Here is an 18,169-nt window from a genome sequence, read left to right on the forward strand (position 1 = left end):
CTCATTTATTTCTTCTGCAAATACAACTGTATTGGGGGAGGGGACGGAGACAGGATAGGGTAGGGAGACTGGAACGTACGAAGACCTTCCAGTTTCCTATTTACATTCCTCTGTAGGATGAGAAGCCCCTTCCCTTTCCCTGGGTCTCCACCATCCCAGACTCCTAAAGCGTCCCCCAAACCCATCTTGGTTTCGTGCGGTAGAGACGGGGCCGGGCTCCGAGTAAGGTGGGGAGGGGAGGAACCATGTGCGTGAGGAAGCAGCTTTTATCAGGAGAAGTGGGAAAAAGCCCCAACTTTGACTGCTCGGAGTCGGGATTCAGTAATGACGAGCAGCAGTGACCAGCACTGGGGGTGGAGTGTGTGTGCACGAGTGTTCCTGAGGGGTCTGTGGCACTTCGCAGCTGAGCCAATGACTCACTCTAAATCTTAGCGACTTTGAGAGGTCATTTTAGTCATCCCCCGGTCTGCATCACGTTTGGAGGGGGTGGTGCGCTGCTCTGGGGACGTGTCTGGGTGCGGAGCGAGTGGGGGTGGGGAGGCGGCGCGTGACCTCTGAGTTGAAAAGATCTCCGGCGAAGGACGTTCCCCGGCTCTTCCGGGCCGCCGGCTCCTGGGTTTCCCCATCATAGAATCAGCGTGGTCCTCTCGGAAACTGCTTTTTGCAGGATGGAAACCGGATGTTGGGTTCCATGAGTGGGCGGGGGCTCCACTTCCCTCAGACCTGTCCGGGGTAATTGCGACCCGTCAGGGTCCCGTTAGAAGCTACCATTTCCTTCACTCACCAGAAACTTGCCACGCAGTGTGAGGCGAGAGAGAAGCGAGCAGAGACGCTACACCGCCTTCTCCCCGGCAATGCGCATGATTCTGCGGCTCTGTGCTCGCCACACTTCAACGCACCTTGAAATGGGCTCGCCTCCTTCGCGCGGCGACGGGCGGACGGCTGAGCCAATCGGAGCCCGGGATTGAGGGAGGCGCCCAATAGGCGGGCGGCGGGGGCGGTTCCGCAGGCCCGGCCCGGCTAGGCTTCACCGTGGACCTGGCTGCGCTCCGCCCGGGCGAGTAGTGCAGGTGCCGCTGCGCCGGGGCCGGGGAGGCGCGCGCCGAGCCGAGCGGAGCCCAGGAGGGATGGAGAGCTGGCCGCCCGGGCTGCAGGAGCACCGGCGCGGGGCGTAGGCGGCGCGAGGCGGGCGCGAGGCGGGCGCTCGGGCGCGAGGCGCGTGCGGGCGCGGGAGCACTTTGCGATAGGATGAGGCTCCGGGCTGGCGCGGTAGTACTATGATTTGGTATGTGGCCACTTTCATAGCAAGTGTGATCGGCACCCGAGGGCTTGCGGCTCAAGGTGAGTTGAAGTGCGGCGTTTCTCCCCTGCCCCTCGCGCTCGGCCCCCTCGGTTTCCCGGTTCCTCGGCCCCCCGGTTCCCCAGCTCCCCAGCGCGCCTTCCCGCGGGCGAGGCTCGGGCTCCGGCGCGGGCCAGGCGCGCCGGGGAGCACTGCCGGGGAGGGCCTGGGGGCCGTGGGCTGGAGGGGCGGGCGGGAAGGGGCCGGAGCCCACGGGCTGCCGGGCACCCGGGGAAAGGACGCAGTGGAACCCAGGTCGACTTCGCCCACCACGGGCCCCGCGGTGCACACCGGCGCGCCGAGCCCGTCGCCTCCTACCCGGCGGCCGCCTCCCAGAGCTGCGGGAAACTCTAGCTGCGGTAGTTTGCGGTCTCCGGGCAGGCTGCAGCTCGCTCGAGCCCCGCGCCGCGAGGAGCGCCTGCGGGGAGGCGCGACCCGGAGGGTCCCTGGGACTCGCGGCACACGAGTCTAAGGCCCCGGGTTCGCGGCCCTGCGGGCGCCCACCGCTTCGCTCGCGCCCCTCCTGCCCACACATCTTGGCAGCTGGAGGTCGGAGGCCCCTAACAGGGGCGCCTGGTGAGAGGAGGATTGATGAGGCCGGCTTCGAGGTGTGTCCGCTTTTGGCCGGACCCGGCCGGCGCCCGCGCCTCTCAGCCGCACCTGGGCCCAGGCCAGGCAAAAGTTCCCCGGGAGCGCGCCGCAGCCGCGCGGGCCCCACGCCGCCCTCCCCGGCTGCGAGGCAGAGCTGGATGGGGGCTGGAGGGAGGGGGGAGGAAAGGGGTCCCCACGCTGTGAATCCGAGCGGAGGGGGGATTTTCTCTTTCCGCTTTCCTGGGTCTGAGGGTCTGAGCTGGGGGAGACGCAGCGGGGAAGCCACCGAGTTGGGTGATGCGTGCGTGAGCGCGCGGGCTTTTGCTTTGGCGATGGGCAGAGCGACCTGCAAGCCTCTGGGTGGCACCGCCGGCTCTCGGCCCTTGTATGGACGTGGGAGCGGAGCCTGGAGGGAGCCAGGACTGTGAGCTCAGGGCTGTCAGCGCGCAGACACGACCCGGCTGCGGGCAAGTTCACCAAGCCGGAGGAGATGGCGGCGGGAGAGAACCGCTGTGGGTGGGAGTCAGCAGGCAGGACTCGCCGACGGAGCACCCTCTCCCAGCGGCGTGGGGCACCGGGTGGGCTGGAGGCGCCTCTCGCGGGGTCCCCTCGTCACCGGTCTGTGCAGGGGGGAGTGCTTCAAGAAACTTTCTGGAATGGAATGAATATGTCGCCTCTGCTTCTGGGGTGGGGGGTGGTGTCTGAAAACAGAATGAGCAGAGGGCGAAGGGAAGGGTGATTTTGTTAACTGACATGTTGGTCCGGGCGGTTTTAAAACTCTTCGTTTGTCAAGGGTGATGGCGGAAGCTTACGGAACGCGGGGTGGCTGTGAGGTGGGTCGGGCTGCGCTTGACAGTCTGCCTGTAGCCTCATCCTCTCCCCCATTTCCTTGCCGTCTTCCAATGCCCGCATCCTCCTCCCCTCCCGTTTTTGGTATGTTCCTGCTATGGGACTGTCCCTGAAAGCACAAAAGGATGAGCTGGGATCTTTGAATAGAAAAGGGACGCTGAAGGAAGGCTCTGAAATAGCCTACAAACCTAAGTCAGGGTGGGCAATGGACTTCTTTGCAAGTTTGAGCCCAGAATAAAGGAAAATGAGTTTATACTGCAGCAACACACAGAATTGCAAGATAGAAGGAAGGGCTTCCCAAAATTGAAGGGTGCCCGGCATGAAGGTTATGCCCTCTTTCAGGGTGCAGAGCGGTCCTTCTGTCTGGAATGGCTGGACATGTACCCCTGCCTGGAAGCAGAGGGTGACCTTACTGGTCTTGGGGTCTTTTTTAGCCTCAAGTGCTCTGTGTGTGGTTAGTTAAGGACCTAGGTCTAGAGCCATATGACTGGGATTCAAATTCTGGCTCTGCCACCTGCTGACCCTGTGACCTTGGGCAAATTCTTAACCTCTCTAAATGTCACTTGCTTCAATAGAACATGTGCTAACAGTATGCGCTTTTAGGGTTTTTAGGTGGACATGAGTGTTATAAGGAAACAAACAACTACCTGTTATATAGTATGTGCTCAGGAAATACTAGCATCATTTTCTCAGTGTCCCTGGGATTCCAGGATCCTCCTCAGTTTCTTTCCCTTGGGCCATTCAGGGCACTAGGAGCTGGGAATATGTTGCAGGGAAGTTCAGAAGGCTGCCCGTGTCAGGAAGTAAGACCTCTTTCTGGGCTGACCTTGTCTGGGCAGAACCTCTCGTCCCTGGCATCCCAGGGACACATGTGCAGGGTGTGCAGGCCTCAGAGCTGCTTGGAAGTCCTTTGCAAGGTCTCCAAAGCTGGAGTGTTGTCAGTGGCCAGAGGTTTGTGGAAGGACACAGCCCGGGAGGTGAGGGCTTACAGCACACAGCCTCTGGAGGGAGAGGGTGGGTGCTCGCTCGCGTGAGCAGCACCAGCCAGTGTTCACATGCTGGTGAGGCTCCCTGTGAGAGCTCAGCTGTTCCCTGACTGGCAGAGGTGACTTCTGGGGAAGTCCCTCAGCAGGAGGGACTTTGAGATGCCACCCTTGGGAATTGGCCATAGCAGGGGCTGCTCTGGCAGAGGGGAAAAAGGGATGATGTTGTGTTGGGACCCAACTCCATCAGCCCTCGGGTGCGGGACAGAGGTTGGAATGGGCTCTTCCTTTTGACTTTGAGTGTGTGTGCCTGGGAGGTGATTAAGGTCAGTGGACAGGTTGGGGGAGTGTGGAGAAGAGAGGGGCTGGAGTGGTACACAGAACCTGGAAGACAGTGATTGGTATAGACTCAGTATCTCAGATGGCTGCTGAGCCCGCCCGAGGGAGTTCCTACTCTGTGGGAGGACCCTGGGCCGTGCTTAGCTGACTGTGGACCTTGGATAGGGGAGGCAAGTCTGGGACTTTCCTCCCACGCCTGCCTTCTCTGTCTGCCACAGATTCTGTGGTTTCATTATCCCTGACTACAGTGTCCCCAAATACAATGAGGTTCTGACTCAGATCCTGCTAGTAGTTGGACCATTGCCCTCTACTTTCTACCTGGCCTTGACCTACCCTTCTTCCTTTTGGTAATGAAGATGGGAGGGTGGAGGTTTGGACTCAGAGGTTGCTATCAAGACCCCGTGGTGAGCCTATCAGCTGAGAAGGACTTAACTCAGGAAGTGGTCAGTGGATGGATGGATGTGTGTGTGTGTCCTCAGCACACACACGCTGGGGACAGGAGTGTGTCTGGCAGCCTGTGCCCTGGGGGATGTGAAAAGGGCTTGGCTGAGGGCAGTGGGAAAATCAGCTTTCAGCTGCAGGCCTGTGGCCCTGCATGTGCTGGTCTTGGAGTTGCAGGGTTCCAGACCTGGAGTGGTTTCCTGTTTATGGCTCTGAGAAAGAAAACTAGGATCTGGTTACAAAAGAGCAGAGGCTGCCTGGCTGGAAGATTCTGAGCCCCAGCATCACTCTGGCCCTCACTCCAACCTCCTGTGCCTTTGCCCTCTCCCCAGCCCGGGTGCTGGCTTGTGTCTTCTTCCTTGGCCCTCTCTTCCTCAGCCCTGCTGGCTGCTCCCTGCTGGGTGCTTCAAGATGTGGGGGTGGGAGATAAGCTCTAAAGAGGGCTGGCCCTGAGATTTAAGGTAGCCCTCTTCTCCACATCCTGTGGCCTTCTCAGGCTGGGGTGCAGGGTACTTAAGGAGCAGTTCCCTTCCACCTGCTTCCTAGAAGAGGGGAAGCAGCTTGTGTGAAGAGTGGATCTGAATGGTCAAAGAGCTGCAACTGTTGACAGCTTCCAGCTGTCCAGAAGTGTGTGTGCGCACATGCATATGTGTGCACTTGTGTGTGTGCATACACGTTCCTGTATGTGTGTACATGTGTGCCCCTGCATGTGTGCATATATGTGCCCCTGTGTGTGTATGCATGCCAGCATGTATATGCATCGCATACGTGTGCACACCTGTATGTGTGTGCACATGTGCCCATACGTGTGCATGCACATGCATGTATGCCTGTGTGCCCATACATGTGAAACCTGTATGTGTGCATGCTCACAAGTGCTTGAGTGCCTGTGTGTCTGTGTGCACGTGCGTGGAGTGGCAGGGTGGGGAATTTAGTGTGCAGACACGAGGTGGGGGCCACTCTTCTCTGTGCTGCAGCCCTGAGAGCAGAGAGACCCTTGGAGCCAACTTCTTGCCTTCGTATCTCCTCCCACTGTGCCGAGATGCCCTTGGTGCTGGAGTCTGGGCAGCACGGAGGTTATTAGGAGCCTAGGGCCTGTCTGTCTCCCTGAGGGTGTGGCTGTGGTCTCAGTTGCTCACTCCAGAGGACTCTGGGGTTGGACAGGCAGCTTATGCCCATTCCCCACAAGGTGCTGCCCATGGGTGTGAGCCCAGTCTGCTGGAGGCAGCTGACCTATTTTTCTTGGGAATCTTCCTGCTTTTCTGTTCTCTCTTGAGTGAATAAGCAGGAGATGGGGCCTCCAAGAGGGCTCTGGAGACAGAGTCCATGTGCGCCAGGGCTGGGAGGAGTCTCAGCCGGCCTGACTGTCCTTTCTGAGAAGGCCCGGCTCAGCCTGGCTTTCGGTCCCCCGTGGCCCCTTGCCTCCCTCCTAGTCGTGTATGCCACCGAGATGGAGCGGGGGCCTGTGACTTGCGCACAGGCACAGACTGTATGAGGTGAGTCACTGTCTTCATTTTCTGGCTTCGGAGTAGGAATGTTGATGTTGCCCAGGGAGTAAACATGGGAATTCGGCTTCCCACGGACTTACTGCCTCTATCTGGCACCCGACCATGGAGCCCAGCCTCCTGGGGGCTGAGCCCACGGTGCCCTCAGTTGGCTAGACTGCCTGCCGGCTGCAGGGGTGCGTGCACCTGGGCCCTGCGCGTGCCAGGCAGGCCTCTGCCCAGGTAGGGAGGGGGCAGTGGGGGTGTGGCTTTGCCTCTGCTGAGGAGCCATTAAAGGAGTGGAGCCGAGATTGAATTACTGACTTCCTTCCTGCCAGTGGCTCCTGGGGAAAGGACTCTTGGAAATACAATCTAGCTGAGAGCAAATTAAGGTTGCTAACAGCATCCTGGCCTCACAGCTGCTGGGGGAGCCCAACTGAGAAGGGTCAGGGCCGAGCGGCCCCTGCAGAAGGAAGGAGCCTGCCGACCTTGCACCTCCCCAGCGCCTCTCTCTCCTTAAGGCTAGGGCTCCCTGACCCCTGGCTTCCGAACCGGAGAGGTTTGGTGGCGAGTGGGGGCCTGGAGGATTGGGAGGGCACTAAGGGGCGATCACTGAAGGATGGAAACGCTCTGAGGTGCTGTCGGCTTTTGTGGGGGCTTTCCTGCAGGCAGAAGGGTGTCCAGAACAGCCTGTACCTGCCTGCCTTCCTGTAGGGAGAACAGGACGCCGTCGGCATTTTGGGCCGGGTCTCTCCCCCGCCGCCTCGTCCTTTCTGGGTGTTCGCTGTGCTTTGGGTCCCGCCTTCCTCCTGCCTTCCTCTGGGCATGTGCCTCCCACTTTGTGAGAGCCCCGGGTCTGCCGGCTTCCTGGAATCTCCTGGAGCCTCCTGGCTTGTCAGGGAGGAGGGGTTGGGGGACTATTGGGGGCTGTGCCTTTTTTGGACTCAGCAGGGATTATTTTTAGGCTGGCAGATGGAGGTGGCGGTGGCTGTCGCTGGTATTATTAGACAACAGGCCTGTGGTTTGGAAGTCTGGTGCCCGGAGGAGGAGGAGGAGGAGGAGGAGGAGGAGGAGGCTGCAATAAGGACTTACACTAATGAGCAACGGAGGCTGGTGCTCGCTCCGTTCCTCCCTTCCCCAGCCACCAGCCAGACCTAGCGAGGGGTCTGAGTCTCAGGCAGAAGGCCAGGCTCCTCAGAGCGGGTCAGAGCCCACCCGGCTGCCTTCTGAGACAGGCCCACCCTATGGTCCTAGGCTTCAGGGTCTGGACTGGCAAAACCTGTCCCAAGTGTGGTATGGGAGTTGCCGACCTCTGGCTCAGGCCCTAAGAAAGGGAAAAGTGAGGGACAGTGGGTGAAAGGCCGTGGTCCCGGGGCCTGGGTCGGGCCAGGATGACCTCTGCGCCACCTGCTTTCTGAGAAGTCAGGGACGCCATCCGTGCATCGGGCACAGCTGGAACCGAGTAACTTTGGGTGAGCGGCGCAACTCCCCGTTTGCTCATTTTTCAGTGGGAGAGAGCGGTGCTTGTGTCAGGAGGCCACTGTGGGCAGGGATTGAGATTCCCTGCGTTCCCAGCACAGCCTAGTGTGCAGCAGGCACTCACAGCGTGAGAGGCTTGCATGCCAGCTGATGCTCGCCCGGCCCTGCTCCTCACACCTTGCCCTGCACTCCTTCCTCTGTTTAGAGTAGTCCTGCTCTCAGGTACCCTCCTCCCCCCAGCCCTTCCCCGGCGGAGCAGCTCCAGGTTGTGAGTGCTGGGCATGGGCTGTGCCAGGCCCTGGATGCCTCATGGTTCTGCACAGGGGGTCCAACGGCAGCCCTGGACTCAGCCAGCCACTGGGTACCACCTGGCCCCGAGAGCGGGAGATTTTTACCCTGTGGGCTTCCAAAAAGGTCAGCCAGACCTCCAGGGGCTACCTCATCTTTCCTTGCCTTCCTACTTTCTCTTCCCCGCCATAACTGCTCCAAAGGGAGCTGGGCACACCCCCAAGATACAGATTTACTAGGTTCTGGGCACTGCTATTTCTGGCCTTCTCTAAAAAGAGTGAGACCTATGGCACCACATGGGTGCCTTTCACTGTGCCCACCCCGACAATGCCAGTTTTCCCCCTTTGAGGGAGGAGCCTGGCCCTTCTGGGCTGCTGTGATGGGAGAGGGGCTCAGCACCCTCCACCCTCCCCTTCCTCTCTTCCTCCTGTTCCTCCCCTTTCTCCCTACTCTCTTCAGGAGCCAGCCCCTCCCCCTTCCAGTCTCCGATCTGCCCCCACCCAGGCTCTGGGGTGTTCTGACAGTCTGTGTCTGTATCCAGCTGGCCTGAACTCACCCTCCCAGGGATGGGCTCTGCCCCTGTCCCTTCCTCCGCTCTCCTCTTTGCTCTCCGCTTTGCACCTCTTTCGCTCCTGGATGTGGGTTTGGTTCCCCCTATATTTGGGTTTCTCTCTCTCTCCTCCATCTTCCCTCTTTACTGCCAGCCTGATTACTTTTTTTCACATTGAGCTTTTCTGGAGAGAGTGTGTTATTAGACATACTTTGGCTCAGAAACGATCAGGCTTAGGGAGAAGTGCTTGTGGGTGATGGAGTGAGAGAACATGCCGTGCGTGTGTGTGTGCGTGCGCATGTGTGTGTGAAGGAGATGACAGAAAACCGATAAATATTTTAGGATCCAGAAAAGCAAGAGTGCTTGGACCCAGGGTGGAGGCCAGACATGGGCGCCCACACCACTGCTTTATTCTGGGGAAGCTCCCTCTCATTTTGTCTTGCTTATCCTCTTTGGGATGTGTCCTCTCTGCAGCTGCCTCTGCCTGGTCGAAAGGGTCTTTGGGAAGAGATGCTGGGAGGGGACTGCCTGCCTTGGGGGTAGGCCTTGGGTTGGGTGCTCAGTGCTTAGCCCAGGGGCTGGCTAGGGCTGGGGTGGGAGCCCAGGGCTGGGGAAGGTTTGAAGAGCCTGCCTCATTGCTATGCAGTGAGAATGAGGCAGGCTAGGCGCAAATGAACAGCCTCACAGCGGGAACCCATGTCAAAGCCAACCCACCTCCTGGCGTTGTCCCCTAGAGCCCTCCCCCGGAAGCCAGCTCACCAGAGCAAAACTTCACTGTTGGAGGTGCCTGCTGTCCCCCTAGGCCTCTGTTCCTCCTGCCTGGGCCCTAGGGCCAAAGCTCTGGGGAGGAACCACCTTCTGTTGCCCACTCGGCCCTCCTCTAGGTAACATGACACCTGGGAATAACTCCCTCCTCTTCCGCCTAGGCTCCTGTAGTTTCTTATCTCCTCACAGGTCTGTGCTGTAGACACACACACACACACACACACACACTGCTTCTCTGCAAGCTCATGGCGCTTATTATTCACCCATTCCTCTTGGTCCAGCATCTGCCTTTGTGGTCCTGGCTGCTGGGAGGCAGGCTCTCCTGCTGAGGGCCCCTGGGGCTGTAGGGGAGGCGAGGCTGCAGCTGGGCACTCTTCCTGCTTTCCCTGAGGGGCTGGGATGCAAACTTAGCCTGAAGCAAGGTTGGGGGTGGGGGAATTGGGAAACCTGCTGGGGCCTCAGGCAGGTGAGTGCAATGCTCTGCTCTGCTCCAAAAATACTCTGTGATCTTAGCTCTTTCTCTAGAAAACAGTGATGTCACCAGGAGCCAATCAGCTTCTGGAAGGGCTTGCCTCCTCCCTCTTCCGCAACTTGCAGGGGAGGGGGAGGGGGAGAACAAGACACACAGAGATGACATACAGACAGACACGGAGAGCCACAGACAGGGAAGTACACACATGCAGAGACAGAGCCCTTGCATACAGAGAAGCAGGCAGAACTCCTCCCCTTGCATGAGCCAACCAGAACACACACACACACACACACACACACACACACACACACACACGCTGGTAGACAGAAACAGGGAGAGAGATAGGCAGGTAGACACAGTCACCCACATAGAGCAAGAGCTAGAGAGAGACAGAGAGAGACACAGAAAGACATGGAGAAGGAGCAGGAGCCAGAGAGAGATGGACAGATAGACACACACGCAGAGATGGAGCCAGCAAGACAAATAGGCAGGCAGACAGACAGAAGGAGCCAGAGAGAGACAGACACACAGAGGAGCCAGCAAGGCAGACAGACAGAGATCCAGAGAAGGAGCCAGAGAGAGACAGAGGAGCCAGTAAGACAGACAGAGATCCAGAGATGAGAGAGAGAGAGAGAGAGAGAGAACAAACACACACAGAGAGGACCCCGGCATGTGTGTGCGTGTGCACAGACACAGAGAGGTGGCCAGACACAGACGTGAAGGGATAAGAGACAGCAAGGTGCACACAGGGGTCTGAGATGCAGAGAGAGTCAGACCCAGGCACCGGAATGGGGAATGGCAGGCAGGGGCTGATGCTGCCCTCCTCTGGGCATCATCCCCTGCGGGAGTCCCAGCTGGCTCTGTCTATAAGCTGCCGGTTCAGTACTGCAGCTGCTGTCCTAGGTGCTGCCCTGCAGAGTCGGGTGCCCGGCCTGGGACCAGAAGGGTCTGGGGCTGGGGAAAACTGTGGTCAATTGGGAGTCGGGGGTAGTACCAGGGAATGAAGGGGGTGAGGCTTCCCCTCAGCCATCCTTTTCCCTGGGACGTTGCTGGACAAGGTGACCTTGTGGCCTCCCTGGCCCTGCCTGGCAGTGGAGCCTGGCGTGGGAGGAGGGCTGCACGCCTTGTTTGGGCCCAGGAATGGTGCTGCGGCGCTTGGGGTGCGTGGCTCTTCCTCTCTGCAGCGTCCTCTAGCTTGCGGTGGGGTGGAGGCCGGGCTGGTCCTCCCTCCTGCTGCCTTGCTCGCCCCCTCTGCTGCCAGCCAGGGTCGGTGTGCCCTATCCCACCGTCTGATTTCGTTTTCCTCTGCCCAAGGTGAGGATGGCCCTGGGATCTCCCTTCTCCGTCCCCAGCATGCTGCTCTCCTAATGGTGATGTCTGGGGCTTGGGCCCCTCCCACTCCCCCTCTGCAGCAGGGCTGGCACACACTGCTGGGAGGAGGGGCTGGAGAGGCCGGCTCAGCCTGCGGGGCTTTCCTTCTGGTGTTGCCACGAACAGCCTCAGCTGAGCTTGTTCGGGATTTCCCTGCTCCTGCATGGAGTACCCTTGTTTTGTGCCGTGCACATCAGGCTGAGCTGGGGGTGGGGTGGAGGAGGAAGGCTGGCTCTGTCATTTCCCACCAGGCTGTAGTGGCAAGCATCCTGGTGCAGAAAGAATGTTCCATGTGCACAGGCAGCCACAACTGGGCAGCGCTGTGGGCCTCCAGAGGGGGCCAGGCCCCTCACCTCCATGTCCTGGACTCCTTGTAATTCGTGGTGCGGGATGCCAGCAGGGGGTGGGGCCGGATGACGCCTACGGCTCTTTGAGACTGGGGAGGGAAGAGCTGGCGTGTAGGACTGAAGAGAATGGCTTCCCTCTCCTTTCCTCTCCCTTCCTTTCCCCCAAGTTGTGGATGTTTGGGGGCCCCAGGACAGAGGGAGGTATGAGCAGCGAGGGGGAGAGGGATGGCAGGTGCGCGTGAGACCCTCCTGGGAGGGCATGGTAGCCCATGGAGGGCAGCTGGTGGGAGGCGGGGCCACCCTGTGACACGGGCATGGGGCTGCTGGGGCAGGATCTCTTTGTCACCTACTTTCTGTGTCCAACCTGGCTGTCCCCATCAGGCGCCCACGGCCTGCGAGAGGAGCCTGAGTTTGTGACGGCAAGAGCTGGGGAGAGCGTGGTCCTACGATGCGACGTGATCCACCCAGTGACGGGACAGCCCCCACCCTATGTTGTAGAGTGGTTCAAGTTCGGGGTCCCCATCCCTATCTTCATCAAGTTTGGCTACTACCCCCCGCACGTGGACCCTGAGTATGCAGGTAAGGTCTGGGCACCCTGTTTCCCGCACCTTCTCCATCTGGAGTCAGCTCCTCCATGGTTCCCCTCTGGCCCCTACCTTTTCCTGACCACTCTTTATCTCTGTTTCCCCATCTCTGCCTGGTTCCTCCCATCCTTTGTCCTCTGGTAGGTTCTAATTAAGCGGTGGGAGGAGAGGGAAGTGGAGGTGATGCAGGGTAAAGCCTTCTAAACAGCCTAAAAACCCGCCTGGGGTGTGGAGAGGGCTGGGAGCCATAGGGGAAGCTGGAGAGGCCTGGGTGGGAGAGGGGATGGAGTGGACAGCAGGCTGAGTCAGGCAGCCCTGGGGCAGCGTGGCTTCCCTGCTTGGCTGCACCCACCCCTTCCCTCTTGGCTCTGAAGTCGGGGCTCCTTCCCATCCTGAGTGTATAGATGAATCTTCGGCCCCCCACCATTTCCAGGTGCCTGGTCTCTGCCTCATCTGTCATGCTGTCCTCTCCTTCTCCTGGCCCCGTCTGTGTCCTGCTTGGCAGTTACTCCTGCCACCAAAGGCCTCATGACTCACTGCCGCTGCCTGCCCCCCAGCCCGCAGGAGAGGAGGGCGTGGGTGTGTGTGTGCGTGCGTGTGCGTGTCATTGAGCGAGCGTGTGTTGGGGTTGAAAGGAAGGGAGGAAGCAGGCAGGGCACTGCCTTCACTTTCATCTTTGCTGGTGGCTTCTGAGGTCTGCCCTGCCTTTTTCAGGATGCTTCCGTCCCTGTCTCTTTCGCTCCTGTGCCTATGTCTCATGCTCTCTTTTTGGCCAGGGATGGCTTTGAGAGTCTAGTTTTTAGGCAGATTGCCAGCGTCAGGACAAGGAGGAGAGCAGAGGTGCTGTGATATTGGCTGGGGTGAGGGGTGAGCTAAGAGTGGGTGAGGTGGGGGGCTGACCTTGAGGGCTGCTTCACCCTGCTGGCGTCATGGAAGGGGCTTCTGCACCTCTGGCCTCCTCATTGCCACATATGAGACACAGATGGCATCCTCCTGGGGTGGGGGATTGGAGCTGAGGAAGGGTGCCTCCAGGATGTTTGCTCTGATGGCCAAGCCATTCCTTGTTCTCAGGCTGCTGGGCCTTGCTGCCCTCATCTCCTGGGGTCACTGGGCTTTGGTAGGATACGTAGTCTCTCTGGCACTGACAGCAGGACCGGGAGGGGACCCTAGCATCCTGGTCCCCAGCCTGCCTTCCCTCTGCTCTAGAGAGGGAAGCTGGGTGAGCCAGTCTTGGGAACCCTACTGGGACAGGCATATTGCTCAACTGAATGGAGGTGCTGCCGGGTGTGCTGGAGACCCCCCACCCATCCTCTTCTGTTGGCACTTTTTCATTCTGTCTTTCTGTCTCTTTCATCTCTTCTCATCTCTGTATCCATCATGACGTACTTTTCTCCCAGGAGACCTCCAAAAGAATGCGAGTATTCTGAGGAACGGAGGCTGCTCTCAGTGCCAAGTGCATTGAGTTGGCTTACAGGCTGGGGCAGGGCCAGCTGGGGCGGGAGAGTGGCTCTGTGGCCTAGGTGCTAGGCCCTTTCCTTTGCCACCTGCTGCTGGAGGTGGGTCCAGCTGTTGTTCTGGGGCCCTGCCATAGGGAATGCTATGAAGATTGTGAGGGGTCCCCTGTCTTTAGCTGGGGCAGGGGGTGGGGAGCTGCTGGCCTTCCCTGATGGCCTGTGGGGCTTTTTGTCTGCTCTATTCCCCCAGGCCGGGCCAGTCTTCATGATAAGGCATCTCTGCGGCTGGAACAAGTGCGCTCTGAGGACCAGGGCTGGTACGAGTGCAAAGTGCTCATGCTGGACCAGCAGTATGACACCTTCCACAACGGCAGCTGGGTCCACCTCACCATCAACGGTGAGTGAGGGCTCCTTCCGGGGTGGGTCCACCTCACCATCAGTGGTGCCTGAGGGTTGTTTCTGGGGTGGGCCTGGAGGACTCCCCCGAGGGCCTGCCCCAGGGGAAGCCCTTCTCCCAACCGCACCCCACCCCGTGGCCCTTTCCTTGTTGCTGTGGTCCCATGAGACATCAGCTCGCCCCTGCCGTGTCCCTGCTGCTGTCTTCCCGAAGCCTCTCCAGGTAGTGCAGGTGCCTGGAGCCGCAGCTCCCTGCAGGTGTGGTGCTGTCAGAGTCCGTAGAGGGACGTGGGAAGCTGCTGCTTCAAATCAGGAGGCTGAAGTTTTAAGGTGGCAAAATTGGTCACTGCTGGGATTATTTCTCAGCCTTGGGAAAACCCTGTTCCTCCAATTCTGGTGGAAATCCTGGGGTCTCAGAGTTAGTCTTTCTTTTTAGATTGATATTTTGGTTCTCTTTAACCACATTTGATTAGTATGTACCAAGGGTGTACTGTGTGTCCAGCTCTGCAGCTGACGATAGAGAAACACTGACAAGCAGTCCCTGCTTGTGTGGGGTTTACCAGGTAGTAAAATGCAAGCATCCTGGGAAGAGTCACAGTTGTAATGGGCATCCGTTACTTACAACTCAGGTTAAATGACTTGTGCTGGCTAAGATGCTTTTCAAGGGTCTGGGTAAGGGCAAGGAAGCCCCAAGAACTTGCTGAGCTGCGGGAGTTGGGCTAGGCGGGCGGCCTGAGTCCCCAGCGGTGACACCACTAGGGGCTGGGTCTCGGGGTCTCCCTGGAGGGAGAGTCTCCTCTTTGTGTCCCTGGAAGGAGGTACTCTGGAGGAGCTAGAAGACTGGAACCATGGAGAAAAGATGAAGAAGTGGTCCCCGTAGTGGGAGGGGAGCGGGTTTTAAAAAACATTTCCTTTCGTTTTTTGGCCAAAAAATTAATAATATATCCTTCATTATTCCATTGATGACAAAATTTGTATCTAGCCATTGTTGTGTTGCAGATACTGTGCTAGTTATTGAGGCTTCAGCAGCGTGGGTGCTTGGGTGTGCCACATACAGCTTACAGTCCTTGAGACCACAGATGCTGTGGTTAGAATAGAGAAATTGATGTTCCTGGCTAGGAAGCTTCTCTCAGTATTGATCTGCCCTGAAGGATGGCTCTGTCTGCCCTGCCTAGGGGGGCTGGGGCAGACCTGTGTTCCTTTTGGGCCTGAGAACTTGTCTGGGGTCCTGGAAGAACAGAGTATGTTATGTTTTCGCAAGATCACTGGCTTTCGGGAAAGAAACCTTAAAGCTTGTGGCCCTAGGCTGTGTGCGTCCAGCCTGCCTAGCCCAGCCCTTCTTGTGGGAGGTGGCTGGCTCCTGTCAATCAGTCCCAAAAGACTGATTGAAGCATATTTGAAATCTTTGGGGGGATTGTTCCGACCACCTGCCAAACTTTTGAGTCACCCCCTTTTGGTGCCAGCTGTTGCGTGAGCAAAGAATAGGAACCCAAGCAAAGTGTAATTAGAAAGGCAAATCTGCTGCTAAAATCTTGCCTCGATGAACACCAGGCTGAGGGTCCCCACATTGCTTCCCTTCTCTCCTGTGCTCTGTTCTGAATGGTGGGGTGAAAGCATCTTGGGGCATTGCCTCCGTTCTTTTGCATCATCCTGGTTGGCAGTGTTCATTTCAGGAATCTGAGACACCAGGCATTCAGTGGACGTGCGTATGACTGGAAAGTAGAATCTCACTTCGATTTTATGTTCTAGAGCGTATCTGTGTTAGTTTGCATGAGTGGGAGTGGGTTCTTTGGGAATTCATAATTGCTTTGAGTGGGATAAGCATGGAGCAAGACCTTTAAAAGATGAGGTTGATTTCATAGACCCACTGTGTGCCAGCCCTGTGGCTCTGGGCAAGCTTACTTAACCTGTCGGACTTCCGGCTCCTCAGTGAAAAAAAGCAGCGACTACGATTTGCAGGGTTGTTGTGAGGACTCAGTGAAATGCTGGATCTTGCACAGTGTCTGGAGTGTTAATTACTTGTGGGTAATTATGTGTGAGATGCTGGCCATCCTCCTTCTCGAGAGGAAAAAAACAAAGTCAGGTGAAAATCTAGTAGCAGGGATATCAGGCCGGAAGGTGTAGAGGACTTGGGTAGTTCTGTGAATCTACCAACAATTATCTATTTGAAACATAGTTTTGGACGTCCACTCTGTGGCAGGCTCTGGGAATACAGCAAGAGGCATGACCCTGTCCTGGGTCTTAAGGAGACTTCAAGAGACTGTCACATCCAGAGATGACTGCAATATGGCTTTGGGAGCACAAAGGAGGGAGAGCTTCTCTGAAGAAATGGCCTGTCTTCAGAGACCTGGCTAGGGAGGGAAGGTCGTCATGTGCAGGTGGAAAGTGGGGTAGGGTCCTCCAGGCAGAGGAGACAAGCGTGCTCGGAAGCCCAGAGCAGGGGGAGCGGCGCATTCAGGGAACGCGGGTAGGCTGCTCATAGGGAAGTGCTGGGCGGGAAAGCTGGGGATGGTGCACCATCTGCTCCAGGCTTGAGAACCAGGGCTGGCGATAAACGATGCTTTTCCATAATCAAGGCACCTACCTGCACACGGGCAGAACAGAACCAACCCTTCCGAGGTGAGAGATCTCCTTTCTCCTCTTCTGCCTTTCTCTTCTTCCCAAGTTCGAGGCTCCTTCCAGCATAAATAGTTCCGTTATTGAAGGAAGGCATCCAAGCACCAGCATTCCGTTGCTTTCAAACTAGAATGTTTAATGTCAGGCGTTTTCTGACAGGGATCACCTTTGGAAAATGAAAGGCCAGTGAACAATTAGAATTACAAATTGTCTCATTTTCCTTCTGTGTTTTCTTTGAAGACCAGTTGGGTGGAAACAGACCCAATTATTTCTTTATCACATGTAAAATACCCCAAAAGCCTGAGCCAAGCCTTCCTTTAGGTTGCTGAATTACATGGAGGAGAGGGCAGCCTATTACTAACCTGCACTATTAATTACAGGGCACTTGTAAAAAAGAATTAAGCCTGGAAATGCAGCTGGCAAGCTAACATCTAATTCAGTAAATAATTGAGAGTCAAGCCATTATTTTCCTGAAAACTAGAAATTGTTCAACGTACTTTCCTGATTAGCACCTAAATAATAAAGTAATTATGTAGTTAGTAAGTAATTTGTCACTTCAGGATGTAAATTTAATTTATTATCTTTTCTTTTAAGCTCGGCACCAGGCGTCATAGAGGCAGTGTCTGTGTTAACTGTATTTCAAGGGGCAGGCCGGGCAGGGAGAGGCTGTGTCGGAGATGGACACACACTCTTAGTGGGAAGAGGCCTGCAAGTGAGGATCCCAGGACCCCTTTACAAGGACTTTGAATGACTTTTTGCCATTATTTTTAGTATATTCTTAGGCACTGGACAAGAATTGATTTTTTTGAGGATGTGCGAGGCGTATGTTATTGCATGTGGTGACGCGTGCGAGGACGTGCGAGGCGTATGTTGCATGTGGTGACGCGTGCGAGGACGTGCGAGGCGTGTGTTATTGCATGTGGTGACGCGTGCGAGGACGTGCGAGGCGTGTGTTATTGCATGTGGTGATGCGTGCGAGGACGTGCGAGGCGTGTGTTATTGCATGTGGTGACGCGTGCGAGGACGTGCGAGGCGTGTGTTTTTGCTTGTGACGCGTGCGAGGACGTGCGAGGCGTGTGTTTTTGCATGTGGTGACGCGTGCGAGGACGTGCGAGGCGTGTGTTTTTGCATGTGGTGACGCGTGCGAGGACGTGCGAGGCGTGTGTTATTGCATGTGGTGACGCGTGCGAGGACGTGCGAGGCGTGTGTTTTTGCATGTGGTGACGTGTGTGAGGACGTGCGAGGCGTGTGTTTTTGCTTGTGATGACGCGTGCTCCTGCATTCATTCAGTGGCCACCCCCTGCGTGCCCCTGATGTGCTCGCACGGAGCTGCAGGCTTCGGAGATGGGAGATGAAAGTGGTGAAACTATGGTCTTGCTCTTAAGTGTTTTGTGTTTGCACTGGTGCTGGCCTGTAGGTCTGTGCGTGTGTGAACACCGCTCATTTGTTTGTTTCATTCTTTCATTCATTCGACAAATGTTTGCTGAGCCCTTGGCTACTACATCCAGGAACTATGCTAAAAGCTGGGCATGTGGCGACCTATATGCAAAATGGGGCTGCCCTTAAGGAGCCACCATCCTAATGAAGGGGACAGGTAAGAAACAGGTAAACACACACACAGAGAGAGACAGAGACTTGTAAGTGACATGTGCTTTGAAGAAAATGAAACAGCACCAGGAAGTAGAGAATGCTGGAAGTGCCATCTGAGATGGGATGGGCTGCCCAGGTAAGGCAGCAGTTTAGCAAAGACTTGCATGAACCAAAGGAGGGAGATCCAGGTACGTAGTTCTGGGCAGGTAGAGCCGCACATGCAAAGGGCCT

The 18,169-nt window shown here is 57.1% G+C and overlaps 1 protein-coding gene across 10 annotated transcripts in view; it reads left to right on the plus strand.

Moving 5' to 3' along the window:
- The first annotated feature begins 1,080 nt into the window (after positions 1-1,080).
- Positions 1,081-18,169, plus strand: part of IGSF9B (immunoglobulin superfamily member 9B) — a 48,424-nt gene continuing 31,335 nt past the window's right edge. For all 10 annotated transcript variants that reach the window (XR_004053702.1, XR_004053703.1, XR_004053704.1 and 7 more), the window contains exons 1-3: positions 1,081-1,341; positions 11,680-11,877; positions 13,587-13,733. Coding sequence is in view for 5 of the 10 variants with exons in the window: in XM_030918592.1 (XP_030774452.1) it covers positions 1,278-1,341; positions 11,680-11,877; positions 13,587-13,733 (409 nt within the window). In the remaining 5 variants the exon portion in view is untranslated. The remainder of the gene's footprint in view (positions 1,342-11,679; positions 11,878-13,586; positions 13,734-18,169) is intronic.

Source organism: Rhinopithecus roxellana, chromosome 15 (assembly GCF_007565055.1).
Source record: "Rhinopithecus roxellana isolate Shanxi Qingling chromosome 15, ASM756505v1, whole genome shotgun sequence".
Classification (NCBI taxonomy): Eukaryota; Metazoa; Chordata; class Mammalia; order Primates; family Cercopithecidae; genus Rhinopithecus; species Rhinopithecus roxellana.